The 23201-nt window shown below is 41.1% G+C and overlaps 1 protein-coding gene across 1 annotated transcript in view; it reads left to right on the forward strand.

Moving 5' to 3' along the window:
• Window positions 1-17296, forward strand: part of PMP34 (Peroxisomal Membrane Protein 34) — a 55580-nt gene extending 38284 nt beyond the window's left edge. Inside the window, exons 8-9 of the mRNA XM_080271665.1 lie at window positions 6868-7047; window positions 17196-17296. Coding sequence (XP_080127791.1) covers window positions 6868-7027 — 160 coding nt within the window. The 3' untranslated portion in view covers window positions 7028-7047; window positions 17196-17296. The remainder of the gene's footprint in view (window positions 1-6867; window positions 7048-17195) is intronic.
• The last annotated feature ends 5905 nt before the right edge of the window (window positions 17297-23201 follow it).

Genomic DNA, 23201 nt, shown 5'->3' on the forward strand with positions numbered 1-23201 from the left:
CACTGCTCAATCTCTGGCAGTCTCCTTCTTCAGTCTCTGATCTCTGAAGTTACATTCTGCTACCCCGTTCTAGGTCTTTTTTGGTCTGCCTCTCACAGCCGTGCCGTCAGCATTCACACCTTTTACCTTCCACACCCAACTGTCATCCTCCATACTCTCAGCATGCCACACCATCTCAATCTATCCGTCCTCACAACACCAGTATCCCTACATACACAGGACTGGTTTTCATGGTACTCCTAGTTTATTGAATGTCTTCTTATACTGGTTACAATACTGTACGAACACATACTGGGTAAGCATGGAGGTCCTATCATGTGTGTGTTTTAGATGTAACCAACCTTTATTCTTATCACTGAACCCCCATTTTCTCAGTGTGTTGCCCATTTGATTGATGCTGCTACTGTGAGTAGGGGAATAGGGAGGATGTAGTTGGGGAAGGCAGCGGGTGTGTCTGGGTTAACTATCCAAATGTTGAAGGCAGGAGATAAAGGAGTGGGTTTAGTTACGGATTTGATAAATCTGATTATATATGAGTGGAGAGGAAAAAGGAGGAGGTAAGTGATGATCTAGGAAGAAAAATGAATGCAAATTACTCTGAAAACAGGAAGTTTTCCTAGAAAGAGGTGAAGAAATGTAGAAGTGACAGTGGAAAGAAATGTAGAAGTGTGAAGGATGTTAACCCATGGGGATGAAGTAAGGACTAAATGAAAAGAATATTTTGAAAGTCTGATGAATGGGAATGGAGAGAGCAAAGCTACTGTTATGTGATTGGTTCGGGGGGTGTACAGAGAAGGAATGCAGTGCCAGGTAACATGACATTTGCAGAGGTGAAGAATGCTGTGAAGCGGCTGAAAAATAGGAAAGCAGCTGGGGTTGATGAGGTGTATACAGAGATGATGAAAAATGAGAAAGCAGCTGAGGTTGATGAGGTTTATGCAGAGATGATTAAGAGTAGTGGGGAGAGTGGAGTGAAGTGCTTGTTGAGAAATTTAAGCAGACATGGGTGAGTGAAACTGTGCCAGTAGAGTGGAAAAAAGCGGTGATTGCACCCCAGTACAAAAGTAAAGGTGAGCAAAGTGAGTGCAAGAATTATCGTGGCATAAGTCTATTAAGTGTTGTAGGTATATGGCAGAAATATTATAGAGAAAGTAAGAGAGATATCAGAAGTCCAAGTGAGTGATGAACAGGGTGGCTTTAGAAGTGGCTGAGGATGTGTAGACCAAATATTTGCAGTGAGATAGATAGTGGAGATGGTGTGGGAGAAAGACAGTAAGTTGTTTATGGCATTTATGGATCTGGAAGTAGCATACGACAAAGTAGACGGTGAAGGATTGTGGAATATTTTGCACATGTATGGTGTAGATGGTAAGCTGCTAAGTGTCATTAAGAGTTTTTAAGATGGTAGTGAGGCATGTATAAGGGTAAACGGGCATCTAAGTGAATGGTTCGCAGTCAGTGTAGGTGTGCGACAAGGTTGCATGATGACCCCATGGTTGTTCAGTATATTTTGTGGATGAGGTGGTGAGAGAAGTAAAAACACGAGTAATGGTGAGAGTGATGGAGTTGATAATAAATGGTGATGGATGAAATATCTCATATTTGTTGTATGCTGATGAAGCAGTGCTGCTTGCAAATACCGAACAAGAGCTTGGCTGACTAGTGCAGAGTTTTGTAGATGTCTGTGAGCATCATGTCTTGAGAGTAAATGTAGAAAAGAGTAAAGTGATAGTTATTGAGACAGAAGGTAACTCCCAGTATGATGTTACAGTGAATGGAGAGAGACGAATTGGTGAGAGAGTTCAAATACATGGGTACAGTGATAGAAATGAAAGGAAAATGTGCAAAAGAAGTGGAAAGTAGAGTGACACAAGGAAGGAAAGTAGCTGGTGCTATGAAGGTCTTGATAAGAAACAGAGGCTTGAGTGTTGCAACTGCACGAGGCTTACATGGAGTGCTAGTGCCAGCTTAAACAATTGGATGTGAGACCATGGTGTGGCATGAAAATGAGAAGGCAAGAGTAAGAGCAATGGAGATGGGACTGCTGAGGAATGTCTGTGGAGTACAGGGAGTGGATAGGATACTGAATAATGTGATATGTGAGAGATGCAAAGTGAGGAAGTCTTGTGGACACCAGAATCCAGGAAAGTGTACTGAGATGGTTTGGTCATATGGAAAGAATGGAAGACAATAGAGTGGTGAAAAAAGTATGTCTGAGCGAATTTGAAGGGGGGAGGAGGTAGGGTAGGCCAAGAAGAACGTGGAGGTATGTGGTGGATGAGTGTGTGTGAGGAAGAGAGTATGGAAGTTGGTGAGACTAAGGGACTGACAAGAGACCGAGCTGGATGGATGAATTTTGTGCGGAGAAGCTCATAGCCAGGGATTTGGGACCCCTTTTTTAACATAACAGCATTTGGATTGGCTCTACCAGGTAGGTGTATGTGAAGCTACAGAATGTGGTGAAATTTTGTTTGGTCTGTCTGATGGGGTCAAGATTTCGAGAGCTTGAATGATGAGCGAATGGAAGCATGGCCCATTGAATGGGCATACTTTGGCTGTGTGGACTTTGCTTCACCTTACCCAGCCCTAGGGTGGGAAAGGTCTGGATGATGATGATGATGATTTTAGCTCAGATGGCTGGCTGAAGAGTGTGATTGTAAATGTGTACAGGGGGAAGAGTGATGCCCTGGAAAGAGAAAATTATAGAGGCATAAAACTTTCGACCTGATAATGAAGGTAATGGAGATAGTCCTAGAAGGTATGGTAATGGGGAGAATGAAAATTGATGAGATGGAGTTTGGGATAACACAAGGCAAAAGGACAACTGGTGCCAAATTCATTGTCTAATAGTGGAAAGAGTGAACATTGAAGAGATGTAGTTTGGGTTTACACCAGGCAAAGCGATCATTGATGGCATCTTCATTGTCCAACAGCTTCAGGAAAAAGAGGAAAGATAGGGAGCTGTACTTTGCTTTTGTTGATTTGGAGAAGACCTTTGACAGAGTCCCTAGGGAGGTGGTAGAGTGGGCAGTGAGAAAGCTTGGGACTGAGGAGTGGCTGGTTAGAGTGGTTATGGCCATGTATGTGGGTGTGCACACTCAGGCAAGAGTGAACAGAGATTTGAGCGATGAGTTTTCCATGAATGTTGTCGTGCATCGGGGTCAGTCTGGAGCACCTTATGGTTTGTCATGGTGCCTAAACTCTCACCTGCCTTCAGAAATGGACTCCCATGGGAGATGTTTTATGCTGATACTTGGTGTTTATTGCAGAGAGTGAAAGGGAAACAGAGGAAAGGTTTAGGAAATGGAGAGATTGAATGGGGAACTAGGGTTTGAAAGTAAGTATAGATAAGACAGAAGTGTTCATATTTGGGGCTAGTGGCGGTACTGTCAAAACAGAAGGAGTGTGACCATGTGCAGGTTGCCACAAGAGTGTGGGGAGTAACTCCATCTTATGCAGTGTTTGTAATAAGTTGGTGGTGCATAAGATATGTAGTGGTATTAGAGATAGACTGCAAAATATTGCTGATTGTGTGTGTGTGGTGTGTTGGAGAGAGAATGTAGATATTGTCAGACAGAAAGAATTGATCCTGCTGGAAAGTCTCTTGAGTGTGTGGAGGAGTTTTGTTATTTGTGGGATATTTTATATGCTGGAAATGGAACTGGAGTTACCTTTGTGACTAGGGTAAGGAGTGGTTGGAGGATGTTCAAGGAGCTGTTGCTTCTCCTAACATTGAGAGAAGGCTATTCATCTGTGCCAAGGGATCTTTGCGGCATGTGTTATGAGTGTGATGCTGTATGGTAGTAAGACCTGCACAGTAAAGGAAGGGGATATTTGTAGGCTTAAACATATAAAAATGACAATGATTAGATGAATGTGAAGTCCTTCCTTGAATGCAAGGTGAGGGGGGGGGCCTAGGATTACAACTGAGGAGTTGAGAGGAAGGATAGGACTGGAATATGTTGATGTTGTGACGAGGAGGGGTAGATTGAGATGGTTTGGACATATTGAGAGGATGGAGGATGACTGTTGGATGTGGAAGGGGAGAAGTGTGTACATCAGGGGCAGGGTTTCAAGAGGCAGACCGAAAAAGACCTGGGATGAGGTTATAGAGTTTGACCCCAGGGATAAAGGACTGAATATGGAGACTTCTAGACATTGAGCAGCATGGAGAGCTGCCATTAGGTGGCTGAGGATGACGCATGCAAGCATGTTGGCACTTTCATTAACAATATGATTTGAATTGAACAACAGGCAGGTTCTGTTATATTAGTAGAGTATGTTAAAGGAGGAATGCTCAGACACCAAAAACATGTATAATGGAGTACTGTACATAACTTGTGGGAAAAGTCAAGTTAGATTAACCCTATCCCGTGAAGGGAGGAGCGTAAATTCTGGCTGTGTGCGTAACTCTCGCTTGAGAGGTTTCAGAACAGTCATGTAGAGATATTTTACTTCTAATGCTCGTAGGAAAGTTACTATTCATCATAGAATGGCCACTTGGTCTAATTTTGAAGATGAAGACTTTTGCTCTGTCATACATTGTCCAAGAAGACAATGTATACAAAATAAAATGCAAAAAAAGTGAGTTGAAGTTAGCTGACATGCTAAAGTTTTACACCGTCCTTTAAAAAAATACTCGCCAAAAAAAACTATTCAAGAGGTAATAATATTTTTTGATTCAATATGTAGCAGAATAAATTTCCTTTCCAATAGTGCATAATTTGTTGTATTTTCTTAAATAATAATGTCACAAACATATGCGAGAAAAAGGAACATAAGTGTTCGACGGGAGGTCAAGGGGTGTACATCCTACCTGTGAGGAACCTCACACCACACTGAACCAAGCAAACCAAGTAAACATGCATGCACCAGCTGTGGCAGGCTTAACTTTGCCCACTTTTGCCCGTCATCCAACAAAAATGACGACTCCCTAAATATTTCTTTAGAGATTACATCGGTTGACGGGCAAAGTCGTCATACTGACGTCAGAGATTGACAAACACGTGACGACCCAGGTCGTCATTGGTAAGTCTGAGGGTTAACTGACCCTCACCAGCCCAGGTCCAGGTAATTCTACAAAAGAATAAAGATTACAAACACCCTCTTCACACCAATAATACTCATATACCCTGTAATACTGTAATGCACAGTTATGATTCTGGAAGCAAATTGAAGGAGGAAACAGCATGAATAAAGTATGTAAACTTACTTGTATGGTAGTACAAGTGCTGTCTGGTTGAGCCACCCCTAAGTCTCTCCACTACCGCTAGGGCTGGCCACATTATCTCTCACCCAGGCACAAGAGAGAAAACAGTGGTTGCAGCGTTATGGAATGGCTAAAGATCTCCCTTTCCCCCCTCACATGCTGGAGATGTTTAGAGAGCCTCCACTTCCTGGGGCAATTTTAGAGGTTCATCAGGGTCTGGAGAGAATGGAAACTGAGTGCCTTTGACTTGAAGAGCCTGTGTGGCTGGAGGAGACAGATTGATAGGAGATGTGGCATCAGCCAAGGATGACAAGGACTTGCTCCATGCAACAGATTTTCTTTCAAAGACAACACCATTGCACTTTGAGGCCAGAGTTTGCGACAGTGATGTTTCTTCGCGAATAGTGGGTGGCTTGGTTCAGGTGGCAGCTGTCGTTGTGACGTGAAGAACTGCTCGAACGTTGTCTGTAATGCCTTGGCCCTTTTTTGTAGGTAAAGCTCCTTGTATGCACTCACTGCCTCCATTAGCTTGGCCTTGCACTCCAGGGCTCTATCCATGTGCAGGTCATTGTCCATGGCTAGGTCAGCCATGTGTTTGTCAGAGTTTATGATGTCTGCCAAGCACTTTTTGGTAAGCTCCTTGGCTGGCGGCAGCTCTTCCCCTAACACCTTCACCCACAGCAGGGCGTACATCATGTTCAGCTTTGCATTTGTGCCACAATCTGTGTGTCATTTCTTGCATGAGACTTTGATAGTGCAGTGTGGCCTGCATTCTCATTCTGCAACCACATTGTTAGCAGCTGCTCCAATTTCTACATTACATCATCACAGGAACAAGTTGCCTGCACCCATGCTGTGCCTGCTGTCATTTCCCACCTTATCCACACTATTTAAGTATGGTGCATGTTGTGGAAGACAAGAGGTTAAAGGCATAACACAAGCTGGACACTGGCTCACCATGCTTGTGATGATTCACAATTTCCATTTTTGTGGCTACAGAAATAGGCATACGTGCATTCATGGCAGGCACTGCTTTTGCAGGGGTAAGGATGCACTTGGGAGGCACTGTGTAAGCTTTTGGAGCTTGTAGCACAACACTAGAGAACAACAAAAACTCGGCAACAGGCACACGCAAGGTACTCCCAGTGTCCATGGCGGCTGGTGTAAGAACTCTGGGGGCAGGATTGTGAGAGGCATACCTAAGAAGACCTGGGATGAGGTAATAGATGTGACCTCAGGAATAAGGGACTGAATAGGGAGGCTGTCAGAGTTTGAGCAGCATAGAGAGCCACCACTAGGTGACTGAGGCTGATGCATGCAAGTATATTGGAGCCTTTATAAACAAAACTAAAGGAAACGAAGTGTCTAGTCCATTTCACTGGGAATGCTGTTGATAGTTTTCCCACATCCATCCATCTATCCATCATCCAATCCTACGTTGCCCCATGAGGAGTTTCCCACTTTCATGCATTATTTTGCGTTTATTTTCCAGATGCAACATTACCCTAGCCATGGGTGAGAAAAAAGGTTAGGTGTATTATTATGAAGTTATTATTATCTTGTGATAACTAGTTTTGCCAACCTTTGACTTTAGTATCGAAAGTTTTTGTACTAATTGGTGATTCTAATGCCATTTCTACCACACGTCTATTGCCCAGGAGGCATGGTGTGCAGGGTCTCTTCAAAGGTCTGGAGGCCAAGCTGCTGCAGACAGTGCTGACAGCTGCACTCATGTTTGTCTGCTATGAGAAGATAGCTGCCATCGTGTTCGCACTTCTCATGGGCAAAAAGGAAACTGTTCTTCAGAAGAATTTCTAGGACAGCTGATTAAACAAGAGGTGATGCCCTTCCTGTGGTATGGCTGTTGGTAGGACTACAACAGTATTAATAATTCCAGTATGAATGAAAAGCAAATAATAATACCAGCAAACAGTTGGTCCTCATTTAGAGTTTTTGATGTCTGGATCATAATGCTGCGTTAAATTAAATAACTTTAAATGGGATGTGCTTGTGGTTCATGAACTGAAGTAAATGCAAACTCCTTTTTTTATTTATTTATTTTTTTTAACATAACATGCCATTTTCATGAATCACAAACAGCTCTAGAACCCTTAACAGGAGTGTTCACAAATGCTCAAAAGTTGCCAGTTGTCACCTGATAACTTAATATGTAAAATGAAAATGTGGTAAACTAAACTGTTGTTTCGTAAGTGTTTCATTTACCACTTTGTTCGTAAACATAACTTTATGAACATATTTACTCAATAAAATGAGGAAAAGAAGTTTCAGTGCAATAAAGTTGAAGGGAGTCACTAACCTAAGTAAACTATCCGTCTAAACTTTGGGACAAATATTCTTCGTAGATTAAAACCGATTACTTACATTCCAGTCATGTCTTTCGTTACAGTTTTAAATAAAACCTTCAGACATATATGTTTATATATAAAACTGACATGAAGTCATTTGACTGCAAAATATTTATGGGAATCGGACAAAGATTGTATGCACATTCCCAAGCCGTTTTGTGATCATCTTCCTGGAAACATCAGTACTTGCGAATTCATTCCGCAGCTTTGTCTTCGCATGAATTTGCCTTCATAAATTGTGCCTTTTTTATAATATATATTTGGTACATTCTATTCAGCATTTCCCAGATGAAACATTAATCACTTTGATAACTGAATGGTAAGTGCTCATCCATCCATCCAATCCTACATTGCCCCATGAGGAGCGTAGGAGCCCGGGGCTAGGCAGTTGGTTCCGACATTTAAGATGAGAGTGACCAGCCTCACTCATCGCTGAGTGGCATTACATGAGCAACCAACCCCAACCACCCCTTGGATATAAACCTTCACCAGCTCAGTCCAATTGGAGCGCAATAATTACCCACTAAACCACCAGGTGCCAAAATTTGGTTTTATGGTTGCCATCCAGCGTAGCAATGGTTTCTTGGTGTACAGGAAACCATTTGGCTTGTCACTCAGTGTAGAGTCACGCACAGGCTGAAGGAAGAGGAAAGAAGGAAGGAAAGAAAGACAGAAAAGGGAGTGTAAAGTCACCCATAGGTAGAAGGACAAGGAAAGAATGAAGGAAAGAAAGACAGAAGAGAATGGAAGGAAAGAAGGATGGAGAGGAAAGGGCAGACACCCGAGAGCAACACTACTGTACATCGAGTGAGTGGATGGTGAGTGCCCTCACCTGCCACAAATGGTAAGTGTTTCAAATTAAATATGCAGTGAGACTTCTAATATTACATGATAAATGCTAACAGATCACCTGTCATTTTATGCATTCTAATGACTGCTTTGCAGTATTTTTCATAGTAAATTGTATATAAAAAAAACTGGTATAATAACCAATCATTACAGTATTGAAGAATTTACGTACTCTTCATCACCAAAAATAATGGAAGGGATTTTAGAAAATATATGGCTGCACGAGCTTGGAGTAATTGACTGAGTTCTTAATTAAATTACCTGGTGATCACTGGCAACTCCTGAGTTTGTGAACAATCCAATTCAACATCAGTTTAATGATGAAACAACTTTGAATGAGGATTATGTACTGTTTTTACACTGTGTACTGTTTTTACATTATCTTCATATGTGTTTTGCTAACTTATTTAGTACATTGTAACATGTAATACATTGTAGTTTATATGTTATCCATCATCAGATGGCTTTGGTCACATTTGGAGATACCTGATACTCTAGCATATAATCTTTTCTTTGTTTATTGTTTGTTTTTTGTCATTCATTCAGGGGCCATTACAAGTCTTCAAACCGTCTGTACACTCTCTCTCTCTCTCTCTTTCTCTCTGCCTATGTGGGGCCATTACAAGTCTCCAGGTCATCTGTATTCATCGCTTTCTCTCTGTCTATCCATAAGTGTACAAAAAGACCTTTCACTGGGGGACTAGCAGGACATTGCCCTGAAAATTTCATAAGTTGCTCTGTTCTCCAAAAAATATTACTACTAATGCATAGCACATGAATATATGAGTATACTGTACAGGGTGGTCTGTAAACTGCACTGCACTAGAAATTCACTTGACGGTACCTTATGTCGTGCATTCTGTTGGTGTGAGGGTGTTTTTGTGGCGGTGAGAGTAAGAAATTGACAAATGATGCAGGGTTGGCATTGATATTGCTGAGGTGTTCCTGCAACACAATGGTAATACCCTGGCAAATTGGAAAAGGGGCTTATACATGAACCACCCTGTATATGAAGAATAATTTATGTGTAAGTACCTATAATTCTTATGTTTAAAATCTCATATTCAGATTTATGTTAACATGAAAATTGATAGTGATTTGTATGGATCAAACCAAAAGCATATCAGTTTACATGCACACATTAAGGAGAACAGTTGTTTAATGTTGCAGGGATTTCAATAGCCTTGACCATAATATAGGTACAGTAGTAGTTCACCATTAGAAAGATCTGCCTTGAAAAATCTGCTTTTGACCCCCCCCCCTCAAAAAAAAAAAAAAAAAAAAAAAAAATCCTTGTCCTGCCCTCCCCTGGTCCCCTGCCTCGTATGACTATGTCTGTACCAATTATCCTTTCAGAATGTTATGTTCAGATAAAATGTATCATACAGTGTTTATGTTAATTCTCTTCTGTTACTTCACTTTTTATTGTTCTGTCAGAAGCATAGGACCCCGTACTAGACTGCTTAGTCGAGACATATAAGGCAAAAGTGACTAGTCATTTTTCCTTAGTGGCATTATATGTGGAACAAACCCCAACTACTTATGGATTTCAACCCAAATGAGCCTCTTGGTATTAATAGTATGTATCATATTTTTGTGTAGGTATGTTGGTTATCGTGCCTGTCTTCTTTTACATTACATACGTTACTCTGATCTCATATCCTCTCATTCCCTTGTATCTCCAGCCCCATTATATATGAGGCTGTTTTATTTACTGTCTTACCAAGTGATTGTACAGGCAGACCCCGATATACAATACCCTTAGATGCGATACCCGGCATAGCGACGGGAGTATAAATACCACCCTACTCCCCCGAACGATGGCCAAACCCCGGTATAATTATCATTATTATTATTTTTTTTTTTTGAGACTTAAATTTTGTTTAGGTTGATTTATAAACCATTTTTAGACTTAGATTAATGTGTTTTAGTCATAGGTGGGGTGAACATTGTCATTTTGAGGTACAGTTTACTAAGTTTGATTTTTTCTAGACTTATTTTTGATGATATAGATTTTATTTTTGGGTTTAGGTGAGTTATAAACTGCTTTTAGGCTTAGTTTAGCTTGTTTTAAAGCTATTGGGGGGTTTAGGTTAGCTAACTTGTTTTTGGACTCATTTGAGTGGGTTTAGGACTTGGTTGGAAGGGAAACCCAAGGCTCAAAAATGCATCCCTATACAGTAACTCCTCGTTATATGATGCCTCTTTATATGATATTTCGCTTATACAGTGTCGACATTTTAGTACCCTACGCTTACTATACAGTGGGGACGATTTGCTACAACGATGGATCATCCATGTCTCAGTGAACAGTGGTGGCTCAATCGGTAGAGAGGTGGCGTGCGGTCCTAACGGACCCAGGTTCAAATCCCGGCTGGGGCAGGGAACAGTTTAAGGATTTGAATTTCATTAAATGAGGCTTTACTGATCTACCAGAAGACCCGCCGACATGTCGTAAAAAATACCCCCGCTAATACCTATACACCAGTCCTGTATGAGACAGCCCTAGCACGTATTCAATATGGACGGTGGGTGTTAGCGCCGAAGTGGTGACATGTAGAGGTGTATGGTATGTAGGAGGACTGCTGGGCCTTGATAGCAGGGTGTGAAGCCTATGCCCAGAGTCAGACACATTAAAAAAAAAAAAAAAAAAAAAAAAAAAAAGTCCCCCACGGTCGTCACTGGACAACACACACTCTTCCACTGGTCCAGCCTCATCAGCCAGCCCTGCCCAGCCAGCCAGTTCTGACAGTGATGAATGAGGGCTGTGAGGCCCTTATTGTCCCTTAGCCTCGGAGTTGGGACAATTTGCTGTCAGGTCAATTTGTCGTCAGAACGATTCCCCGTCATTTATTTACATATCAGTTTATTTAGCAAGTACACTAGTTTTTGAATTACAAAAGTTATAAAAGTGATGGTGGTTTATTGTTTTTATAATAAATATAAAATATGGCATCAAATAATGGGTATTAATTGAAAAAATATAAATATATTGAAACGTGAATCAGGCGATTTACGATCGTTCCATCATCCTAACAAAAGGCTACATACAAGACATTGGCATTTATATAAATGCCCAATGACATTAAGTGAACGATTGACATTCATCATTCATTCATTGCCAGACGCCCTGTATCCCAGACGGGGTGGCCAATGGCTTAGAGTTACCGTAATTGTTTTACAGGGAGGGGCACTAATCCTCCACCAACCCCACTTGACACGTAGGGATGCCAACAGCATCTGGTGTTCTCAGGCGGTCACCCATCCAAGTACTAACCAGACCCAACGTTGCTTAACTTCGCTGATCGGACTTTGGAATTATACGAATAATCTTCATATTATGGCTCTATAAAGGTTTCGGGACAATTCGCTGTCAGGTCATTTTGCCATCACAATGCTGTAATAAGAAGATAATTCGCCATCAGGACTTTTAGCTGTCAGGATGATTCCCTGTCGTCTATTTACATAGTTTATTTAGCAAGTACACTAGTTTTTCAATACTGTACTTGTACCTCTTCAAAGTGTTTTTAAAATATACCCAGGATGTTGTAGCACCAAAGAAAATTAATGAAGACAGCTATGGGTGATGCTAGAACATAAGTCAAAGTCAACTACAGCAAGGTAGAAATAATTATTGTCTAAAAGTGCAACTTATAAATGACATCCAAAGCTTATGCTGTTGAATGAACATAGACTTTGGTAGATCCCCGTGAAAATTAGTTATTAAAGTATCAATCAATATTAAGTATATTTATAGAATGACGGGGAATTGTCCTGATGGGGAATCGTCCATATTTTGACGGGGAATTGTCGGCTTCATGGCAGATTGTTTAGGAACCACATCAACAACCCTACTTTCATCAGTAAAGGTAAGAACTACTGTATACTGTAGTTTTCATGTTTTTTTCCTCTTTATTCACTATTAATGTGTTACTTTAAATGTTTAAACATAAAAATATTTCATGTATGTGAGTGCTTAGGTGTGTGTATGTGAGAGTTTATGCAGGTCTGGGAACGTATCCCCATTGATTCATTGTTATAATGGGCTTCCTATATGATGGATTGCCATACGATGGGGCTTTCAGGAATGGAACCTCATTGTATAACGAGGGATTACTGTACTTTACATCCAGCCATCATCTAATCCTACGATGCCCCACAAGGAATGTAGGAGCCCGGGGCTAAGCAAGTTGGCCCTGACATTTAAGATGAGAGTGACAAGCCTCACTCATCCCTGAGTGGCATGTGAGCAATAAACCCCAACCATTCCTTGGATATAAACCTTCACTGGCTCAATCTGATTGGAGCGCCGTAATTACCTACTAAACCACCAGGCACCAAAATTTGGTTTTATGGTTACTAGCCAGCATAGTAAATGGTTTCCTGGTATACAGGAAACCATTTGGTTTGTCATTCAGTGTAGAGTCATCCCCAGGCAGAAGGAAGAGGAAAGAATGAAGATACAGTATTAGATCTACCCCAAGATACAATACCCCTCCAAGTGATGGGATTTTACTTAACCAGTTGCATCTGTGTGCCTGTATCTAGTTATTTTTCCCCAAGTACACTTGGATTTAAGCACAAATGGGCCTCATTGGTAGTAATAGTACCTAAATATATTATTTTTTCTGTAGTTATGTTAGTTATCTTCTTTATCATCTTTTACATTACATACCATACTCTGATCTCATATCCTTTCCTATTCTTCTGTCCCCAGCCCCAGTATATATGAGGCTGTTTTATGTACTGTCTTACCTAGTGAAAGTATCTAGTTATTTTTCATATATAATACAGTTCTGAATTAAGCCACTTGGAACCAAAGACTTGTTTGTGAGACTGAAGGTCGGTGCTTGTTTCTTTCACCAATTGGCAACTGTAAAGTTATTTTGTCAGTCATCACTTACTATATAAGTGTCATACATTCCCATCCTGCATTTTGTAAAACTCTTTCATACCCTTGTAGCCCCATTTCCATTTCTATTGCTTCTTTCAGGGCACTTTTCTGGAGCACCATCTTCCCAGTCTTCTCTTTATACTTCATTGCTACTCCACTATCACTGTTAGATATTGAACAACCTCTGTTCCCTATCTTAATTTAACCTGTTCTTTTTACATACTACAGTCCATACACATAATACTCAAGAATTTGGATGGTAGAATACTTTGCTGTCTAGAAATTTCATGCTTTACAAATAACATACCTTATGGGAAAAATTTTATCAAGTGGCATGGCCACCTCAAAAGTCACCACTTTGGCCCATAGTCTATCATTTTTCTTGTGTGTTATGGGACACTAAACACATACACAATAAGTATAACCCCCACAATAGCCCCTTACTATAAAATCTATGCAGGAAAGGCTTAGTTGACTTGAAGAGATAGGGTTCCAAGGCAGGGTGAAGCAGTTACAGTGCCTTGGCCCCAGCACCCTTCACACCACCTGACTCCATGACACCATCAGCACCACCAACACACTCCACATCAGTCATGAACCCCTCAGAGTCCAAGGCATACACAGCAGATGCACCATCGTCCTCATCCTCAGCTGATGTTGAGGGCTCTGGATCTTTTTCTTGTTGTGATGGAGTAAAGAAGGTGGCAATCACAGTCTGATGCCTTCATTTCACTTCCTTGGCTTGCCTGTCTTGGTAGTAACAGAGGCAGTTTTCTGTGGCATCCAGAACAGCTTGAGCTCTCACTTTACAGTTTTCGTTCATTGTCACTTTATCTCTAAACACGTCAAAAGCTGTCTGGATTTTGTTCACATTTCAGATCAGTAGATCTTCACTATACATGGCCATGGCTTGTGACATTATGACCCGCGTCATTTCCTTACGTATTCTACAAGGGTGGGTTGTGCTCTGCAGCACGACACCGGATTTGGCTCACTTTTTGGTCCCGATTTCCCATTTTTAAAACCATCTCAGTCGCTATCAATTATTTAATTTTTTCACATCCCCATCGTGCTCTAGGCATTTCGTGTTGTAGAAACTCGCGTATTAAGGAACTGAATTGTACAGTACTTTTTTTTCTTCCATTGTGGCTTTATTCACATCATTCCACAGTTGTTCTCTGTCATCAGCAATTCAAAGAAGTATCGTGATACCTTATGATCTTAGCAGTATGAGGAATTGATCTTTGCTTAGATTTCAGTTCTCCCAAAGTATCAGCAGAGTATGTTAATACAGTTTTACGGTATTGAGAGAGTACAGTAATTTCATCCATTAGGCAGTTGCTTGAATAGGTATATTATCTCATCATCATATCATCATCATCATCATCATCCAGACATCCTTTTCCACCCTGTGGTAGGATGAGGAGTAGCAGTGTCCAAACAGCCCAAGTTTGCCCACGCCAATGGGCCACGCTTCCATTCACTTATCATTCAAGCCCCCGGAATCCTGGCTCTATCTGATACACCAAAAAACTTTCACTATTTTCTGTAGCTTCACATAAATGTATTTGATAGAGTATATTATCTACAACATAATATTGCACTTGTAATATATACAAATGCTAACATGTATGTGGTGTACACTGCACTTGAGTCACACTGACCTTGCTATATGCGTGATAGTGATAATGTCTTATATAAATCAGATACAGCTCATTGTAAGATTGTAAGACTAACTTCTTGTTTGAAGCAACACAGAGTGAGACTGCCTAAGGTCATATCCCCACCAATTACTTGCTGACAAGGGCAGTTGTTCCATAATGCATTAATCCATAGAAGTTTTCTCCTGCATCCACTTGCTTCCATTAGGCCACTAGTATTAGTTACAGGGCCGTAAAACTCCCACAATAGGCAGCAAGCATTTGGTGTGGAAGAGGCCTAATGAGTGATCTGCCTGTACTGTTGTCCTGAACTGATGCATAATTTAATATATGCTGTACATACAGCTGAGATTGTTATAGTTTGGTTTTAGAAAGCTGTTTTATAGTTTAGGGAATGAATTTTTATATTCATTCATTCATCATCCAATCCTACGTTGCCCCATGAGGAACGTAGTAGTCCGGGGCTAGGCAAGTTGGTTCTGACTTTTAAGATGAGAGTGACCAGCCTCACTCATCCCTGAGTGGCATTACTTACGTGAGCAATAAACCCTAACCACCCCTTCTGTCACAAACCCATTTTGTGTTGGGTCCATCATACTGTAGTGAAGGGTTTGGAACAGTTTGAGGATGATAGGCTTGAAAGTTCAGTAGGTTTGTCAAGTGAGGTAGTTCAAATGAAATGGGAATGCTCCACAGTACAATATTTTACATGCTGTTAAAGTCCATTATTGTCAGTAGAAATAGATGACAGTGAAAATTAGCTTATTATTAGCTAAATATTGAACCATTAGCCTTCTTGAAGCACACACTTCAGACTTCATCTGTCTGACTTGTAAAATACAGTAGCTGATAATCAGGTGATTAATAGTACAGTACAATATTACTCTTATTGCAGAAAGTCATGTATCAGTTTTATGCACAAACAAGTCTGTAGGTGGTGGTAATTATGACCTTTCTGGGCTCAACATCATTATTAAACTCTTCACTGACATGAGTACAGTAGAAATGTAAATTTAGCATGGTTAACTTTCGAAGCTTAATTTTCGAGTCACATCAAATATCCACCAGCTTGCAGATTTCTGTCACAAACGTGTGAGTTTTTACAGGTCAAAGTTGGAGTTTGGGATTTAAAATGCATCTAGGACTGCGTTGTTTCAGTTCACAAACACAGTCTGGGTATGTAGAACCAAAAAATTGCAGCTACTGATAAGTGTAAACACAGGTCACCATAAAAAATCATCTGATGAAAAGTCATGGCCCTTTTGTGTGCTGAACTGGCTGTACAGTGGGGCACCAATTTTCGCGCCTAATTGGGTCCAAAAATAATGCGCGAAAGTGGAATTAGCGAAAGTTGGAGCATTGTCTTTATGGCAAAAAGGCTAATTGGTTCCCGGTTATCCTAAAGTAACATCAGATTTTCATTTTCACTTGCAATACAGTACATCAAATCGCTATTGTACATTGCATTGTGAGATACAAACAATAAAAACTATACAGTACACATTACATGAGGAGAAACATACCACAGAGACCAGGTTGAGGTGTTTAATGGATGTTGGGGGTAAGTATCCGAGGCGTGTGGTGGGCTTATTTAGCCACGCCAGACGTATTGGCGCCTTCCTCCCGACTTTGAATGTCCCGGCCACTTTTTATCACCACCACTGCCTCCCGGCCCTCCCCCACACCACCAGGCTCTCCCCCCACACCACCAGGCCCTTTCCCCACACTACCAGGTATAGTAGAGGCCATTGAACCGTGAGAATCCAACACAATGGAGCTAGCACGCTCGTACACAATGGCGGGAATGGGTGGACGGAGTGTTGACATGATGTCATTCAAGATGGCGGTGGGTTGCGTGCGGGCGGTGCAGGAAATTCAAAGTTCAAAATATTGTCCCAAACCCAAAATTTGTGCGCAAAAATCGATTTTTTTCAAGCGAAAGTGGAAGTTAGGGAATATTTGGTGCATGCCGCAAAAGTGGATTCCGCGAATCCTGCTGTAGCGAAAGTTGGTGCACTACTGTATACTGTAAACTCTTGAGTTACTTTTTTTTTTTTTTTTTTTTTTTTTTTTTTTTTTTTATCAGATTTACAGAACTGCTTCACATTACATTCATATGATATTCATTTTTATGTCAGAATTTTGTCATTCAAAAGTAATTAAGTAAAGACAGAAATAAACATGAGCTGCATCATTAATGGTGTATAATGTGTCAGGTGTTCATGAGGTCAAGGAATTGGTCACACGTAGGTCAAGAATGCATGTGGTGACATTTAGTCCTGCTCTAACCCCAGCAAAACAGCACGTAAAGAGCAGCATCGCATTTTGCACATTATACTGTACAGTATACAGTAATATAAAAAATGAATGAAAGTAAGACACTGAGTGAATGAAAATGAATGAAACTTAGACACTGCGTGAATGAATGTGGAGGCCCCAATTGTGTGCATTCTGTGTATCCTTTCTGCTAGAAATTAAAACTGTCCCGATCTACCCCCAGCAAAACAACACATGAATAGCAGCATTGTATATTTGTTTCGTTTTTAAAGGCTCCAACATGCTTGCATGCGTCTGCCTTGGTCATCTAATGGCGGCTCTCCATGCTGCACGATCCATTGCAGCCTCCCTGTTCAGTCCCTTAACCCTGAGGTCACACTTAATGACCTCGTCCCATGTCTTTCTCGGTTTACCCCTCACAACCCCACCCCCAATATTAACACTTCTCACCTTCCTCACCCAGTTATCATCCCCCATCCTCTCCACATGTCCAAACCATCTCAATCTATCTCTCCTCATCACAACACCAATACACTCCAGTCCCATCCTACCTCTCAACTCTTCCATCGTAAACCCAGCCCCTCCAGACCTTGCACGCAGGGACGCACTACACATCCACCTAATCATTGTCATTTCTGTATGTCTGAGCTGGCAAATATCCTCCTCCTTCACTGCCCAGGTCTCATTACCATACAGTATTACACTACTAACACATGCTGCATACAAAGACCCCTTAGCACGTAGGGAGAGCCCTTTCAATGTCAGAAGAGGCAACAGTTCCCTGAACTTCTTCCAACCACTTCTCACCCTAGCCACAGAGCTAGCTCCAGCCCCACCTCCAGCACACAACATGTCTCCCAAATAACAAAACTCTTCCACACACTCAAGAGATTCACCAGCAAGTTCAATCTTTTCACGCCTGACATTCTCCACCTGCTCTCCCCGACACGACATATACTTAAAATCAGCATTATCTCGCAGTCTACCTCTGATACCACTACATCTCTTGTGCACCCATTTATCACAAACACCGCACAAGATGGAATTACTTCCCACGTCCTTGTGGCAAACTGCACATGGCCACTCTCCCTCATCTTTGACAGTACAGCCACCAACCCTAGATATCATCACTTTTGTTTTATCTGCATTTACCCTTAAGCCCTTGTGCTCCATACCATCTCTCCACTTCCTAAACCTTTCCTCCGCCTCCCTTTCGTTCTCTGCAATCGACACCAAATCATCAGCATACAACATCTCCCACGGGAGTCCGTTTCTAAAGTCACATGAGAGGGCTTCAAGTACCATGATAAACAATATGGGACTCAAAACTTACCCCTGATGCACACCAGCATTCACAGAAAACTCATCACTCATATCACCATTCACTCTTACCTGGGTGCGGGCACCTACATACATAGCCATAACCACCCTAACCAGCCACTCCTCCAAGCCAAGCTTTCTCAATGCCCATTTCACCACCTCTCTGGGGACTCGGTCAAAGGCCTTTTCCAAATCAACAGAAACAAAATACAGATCCCTTCTCCTACCAGTATATTTTTCCTGAAGTTGTCGAACCATGAATTGCACATTGCAATATATGTGGGCAATATAACATTGAAAATGAATGTAATAAAGACACTAGGTGAGCAGTTGTGCAGGTACCAGATATGTGCACTCTGTGCTTTTTTTTTTTTTTTTTTTTTTTTTTTTTTTTTTGGACAAAATTTATTTATGTGCCATCAGACATTGTGGCACATAAATGATCCTAACCAAATGGATAATGACTGCTGATTGACTCAAGTGTTTGTTGTTGTAAAGATATACAGGATACATGTACTGTACAATGAAGGGAGATGGTGGGTCTTGCCAGACACCCCCTTCAACAAACACACATATTTGTGACAAGAGCCAAAGCAAAAAGATAATGCATGATAACTAAAAATTACGAGAGGTGGATACCTGTACGACCACGAGCATCGGTGATCAGACATTGAAAGTAACAGCTGGGAGGTGCTTGTATACTCCACCTGAACAAATCATTCCAGATTTAATATTTTTTATTTTTTAATATTGCCACAACATGACTGCTGTACTTGATTACATTGTCATTAATAATCCATTGGCAAGTAATTCATCATTTTTTAATATATTGGAAGAGTAGTATTGGAAGTGGTATATTATAATTTTGTTTGATTTGTTTTCTTGTTCAAAGGAAGGGTCATAATTGGGTAAAATAAAGGAGGAGACAGACTACAGCTCCAACCACCTGCACAGTCCCAAGTCCAGGCATGGGAGGCTGTCAGAGATTGAGCGGCATGGTGACCAAGGCCAACACATGCAAGCGTGTTGAAGCCTTTATAAACAACATGAGCAGTATGATACAAAGGGAAAGAGTGAGATGAGAAAATTGAACAAAAGAGCCTTTATTTGTTTATGTTGTCACTTGTTACTGCTAGCACCAACTTACCCCATTAGAAGTCCATTTAAGTTTGGACAACTTAAATTTGGTGAGGTGTTTGTAGTACAGTACCAGATGGTGTCTGAATTTTAGATTCTACTGTATTTTCCTTGGCATTATCTAAGTAATTGGTATATTCTCAAATGACATAATCCCTCCTGACTTAACACTCTTGGTTAGGTCATACAAGTGTGGGTTACAAATGAAAGTGTTTCATGTTCTGAAATGGTAATACTTTACCCGTATCAGGTACAACAGTTCTTTTAAGTGTTGTTATTGTCACACTGACTCTACACATATTTGTGTATGGTTGTTGTAACAGTGTAGTTATTGATGTATATATTATATAGAGTATTTGTGGCACAAGTCTTGATGGCTTGCCACCTTGGCTGGCCTTTTATTTATGTACTGTATTTATTTAATTATTATGCTATTTATTTGACATGATGGATATTGTACTGGTAGTATTTATTATTATATAGTGGAATTCCAAGTTTTAGGGATATGCTTATTTTGGAATAGCCACACTGAATTGTCAAAATACCATGTAACTTATTTGTATTTTTCAATAGAAAATTGTGCATTAGGAGTATTTCAGGATTTGCATTGTTTTTTATTAAAATTCTTTAGCAGTGTGAACCCTTATATATCTAGATCTATATCAGTATATCTGTATATCTATATTTAGCTGCATTGAATTGTCAAAATACCACATAACAAATTCCATTTTTGAAAATAGAAAATTATACATTAAAACTATTTCAGGATTTGCATTGTCTTTTATAAATTTTTTTAGTGGTCTGGATCATTTTTTAATAATCACAATGATAAAGTATTGATTTGAACAAAATACTGTAGGTTATAGCCTCATGTATTGAATGTTTTTGTTAATTCACATTTTAACTAATGTTGCATAAATAAAGTGTTCGTAGAGGGGACAGCTGGCCTTTTTTAGCTAATTCCTTCAAGAGATAAAAGTATATCCAAGCTTTGGTATACAGTTAAAGTCCAGTCATTTGGCAGCTTATTATTCAGTAAATCCAATACTTCTGCAGTTTTGAGAAATACAGTAAAACTTTGATATAACGGACTTCAGTAGACCGGAATTCACTTTTATCGGAATTGAGGAGCTACCGGACAAAATTCTTATATATTGGACAAAGTCCAATAAAGCCAGAAGCAGTCCGGACTGCCTGACCATTTCAGCTCTGTTCACCACAGTTAGGTAAGTAAAAGACATGTTTATCAGTGTACAGGACAGTATTATTACCGTATATATATTATACCATTTGATTATGGTAGGGAATGTATAATACAGTACATTACTGCAATGCTAGTGAAAACAGTTTAAAAACCGTTGGTGCAATGCGGACTAATGTCTGATATATCAGAAAAAGTCTGGGTTAGGAGGGGGAAGTCTGGATGTTGCTTTTATCGGAATTTTGCGTTTTTTTGGACTGGCTTGGGCCCCAGCTAGTCTGTTATAGTGAGGTTTTATTGTCCCATTTACAAAAGTCTTCGATTGTTTGGCAGATATTCCAAATCATCTCGGCAGTCCAGGGAGTGTCATCTGTGACTTGTAGGCCTACTGTGTCGTTACACTTGTATAAGTTCACTAATTTCTATATTTTTCAGTTTCAGGGATACTGTAGTACTGGACAGTATCGTTTCGTTTCATTTCTTTTTTAAAGGCTCCAGCATGCTTGCATGCGTCGGCCTTGGTCACCTAAAGGTGGCTCTCCATGCTGCACGATCCATTGCAGCCTCCCTGTTCAGTCCCTTAACCCTGAGGTCACACTTAACCCTTTAAACGTGGATCGTCGCTTTTGCAACGATCGCCAAAAAGGACATAACAGTGGATCATCGTGTTTGCGATTTGAGTTAATTTTGAATAAACGCGGGCAAGGATGTTCCAGCTGGTATTGTCTATCAGTACCGCCACCCTTTAGCTGCAATTAGCATACTTGACCTTTGTACTACTGACCTCCGTTGTTGCCAAGTATCGCGTCTTCCCCCCTCCCCCACGGCCCGGCCAGCCTGGCTGTGATATATGGCAGCGCGCTGACTGCTCAGAACTGTAAATCTGCGCTCTCCTCTCACAAGCAGTTTATGCTAATAGGAAACGCTTGTTTCCCCAGTTTTCACACTAGCTTTTTTTCTCGCGGTTTTCCCCTGTTTAGCATCAGTTAACCACAGGCTTTCAAAGTGACATTATGGCGAGTTCTAGCTCTTCCGAGTCAGTTCGAGCGGCCGACAGGAATGAGAATAAAGTGATGGACGTAAGGCAGAATAAAAGCACGCCGCGGTGGTCTTTTGGGAAGTACTATTATTGAAAATAATGTAGTATACATGTTTTTAGCTGTGAAAATGGAAATGTTTGTTGAGTGATGGGAAGACTGCCGCCGCACTGCATGTCGGCCGTACGCTCCGTTGATTTTAGCCTTATTTTCAGTGCTTATTGTACAAATACGGATTCCAAACTACCTGTACGTTGTAGTATAAAGTTTACTGTGACAGAATGAGGCTGTGGTAGAGGGGAAACCGGGTTGCTGGAGGTGTGAAAGTGAAGATTTTGTTACCCAACTTTGCAAGTCTCCACAAGTCCTTGGGTAATCCATAAAGGCTGAACACCTGTCTGGAGAAAGCTGAATGTAAGTACTATCTGCCATACCAAGTATAATGTTCTAGGGTTAATCTCTGATTTTTGGCTAATATTTTCCTACAGGTACTCAGACCACGATCCAACCCCACCACACGGGGGGGCCGGCTGTCCATGGCCGCTTTTTAGGGGTTAATGACCTCGTCCCATGTCTTTCTCGGTCTACCCCTCATAACCCCACCCCCAATATTAACACTTCTCACCTTTCTCACCCAATTATCATCCCCCATCCTCTCCTCATGTCCAAACCATCTCAATCTATCTCTCCTCATCACAACACCAATACACTCCAGTCCCATCCTACCTCTCAACTCTTCAATTGTGAACCCAGCCCCTCCAGACCTTGGAGGCAGGGACACACTACACATCCACCTAATCATTGTCATTTCTGTATGTCTGAGCTGGCAAATATCCTCCTCCTTCACTGCCCAGGTCTCACTACCATACAGCATTACACTCCTAACACATGCTGCATACAAAGACCCCTTAGCACATAGGGAGAGTCCTCTCAATGTTAGGAGAGGCAAGAGCTCCCTGAACTTCTTCCAACCACTTCTCACCCTAGCCACAGAGCTAGCTCTAGCCCCACCTCCAGCACACAACATGTCTCCCAAATAACAAAACTCTTCCACACACTCAAGAGATTCACCAGCAAGTTCAATTCTTTCACATCTGACAATCTCCACCTGCTCTCCCTGACACAACGTACACATCAAATCAGCATTATCTCGCAGTCTACCTCTGATACCACTACATCTCTTATGCACCCATTTATCACAAACACTGCACAAGATGGAATTACTTCCCACGCCCTTGTGGCAAACTGCA

Source organism: Coenobita brevimanus, chromosome 47 (assembly GCF_032717465.1).
Source record: "Coenobita brevimanus isolate Jiangsu-jjx chromosome 47, ASM3271746v2, whole genome shotgun sequence".
NCBI classification, from domain to species: domain Eukaryota; kingdom Metazoa; phylum Arthropoda; class Malacostraca; order Decapoda; family Coenobitidae; genus Coenobita; species Coenobita brevimanus.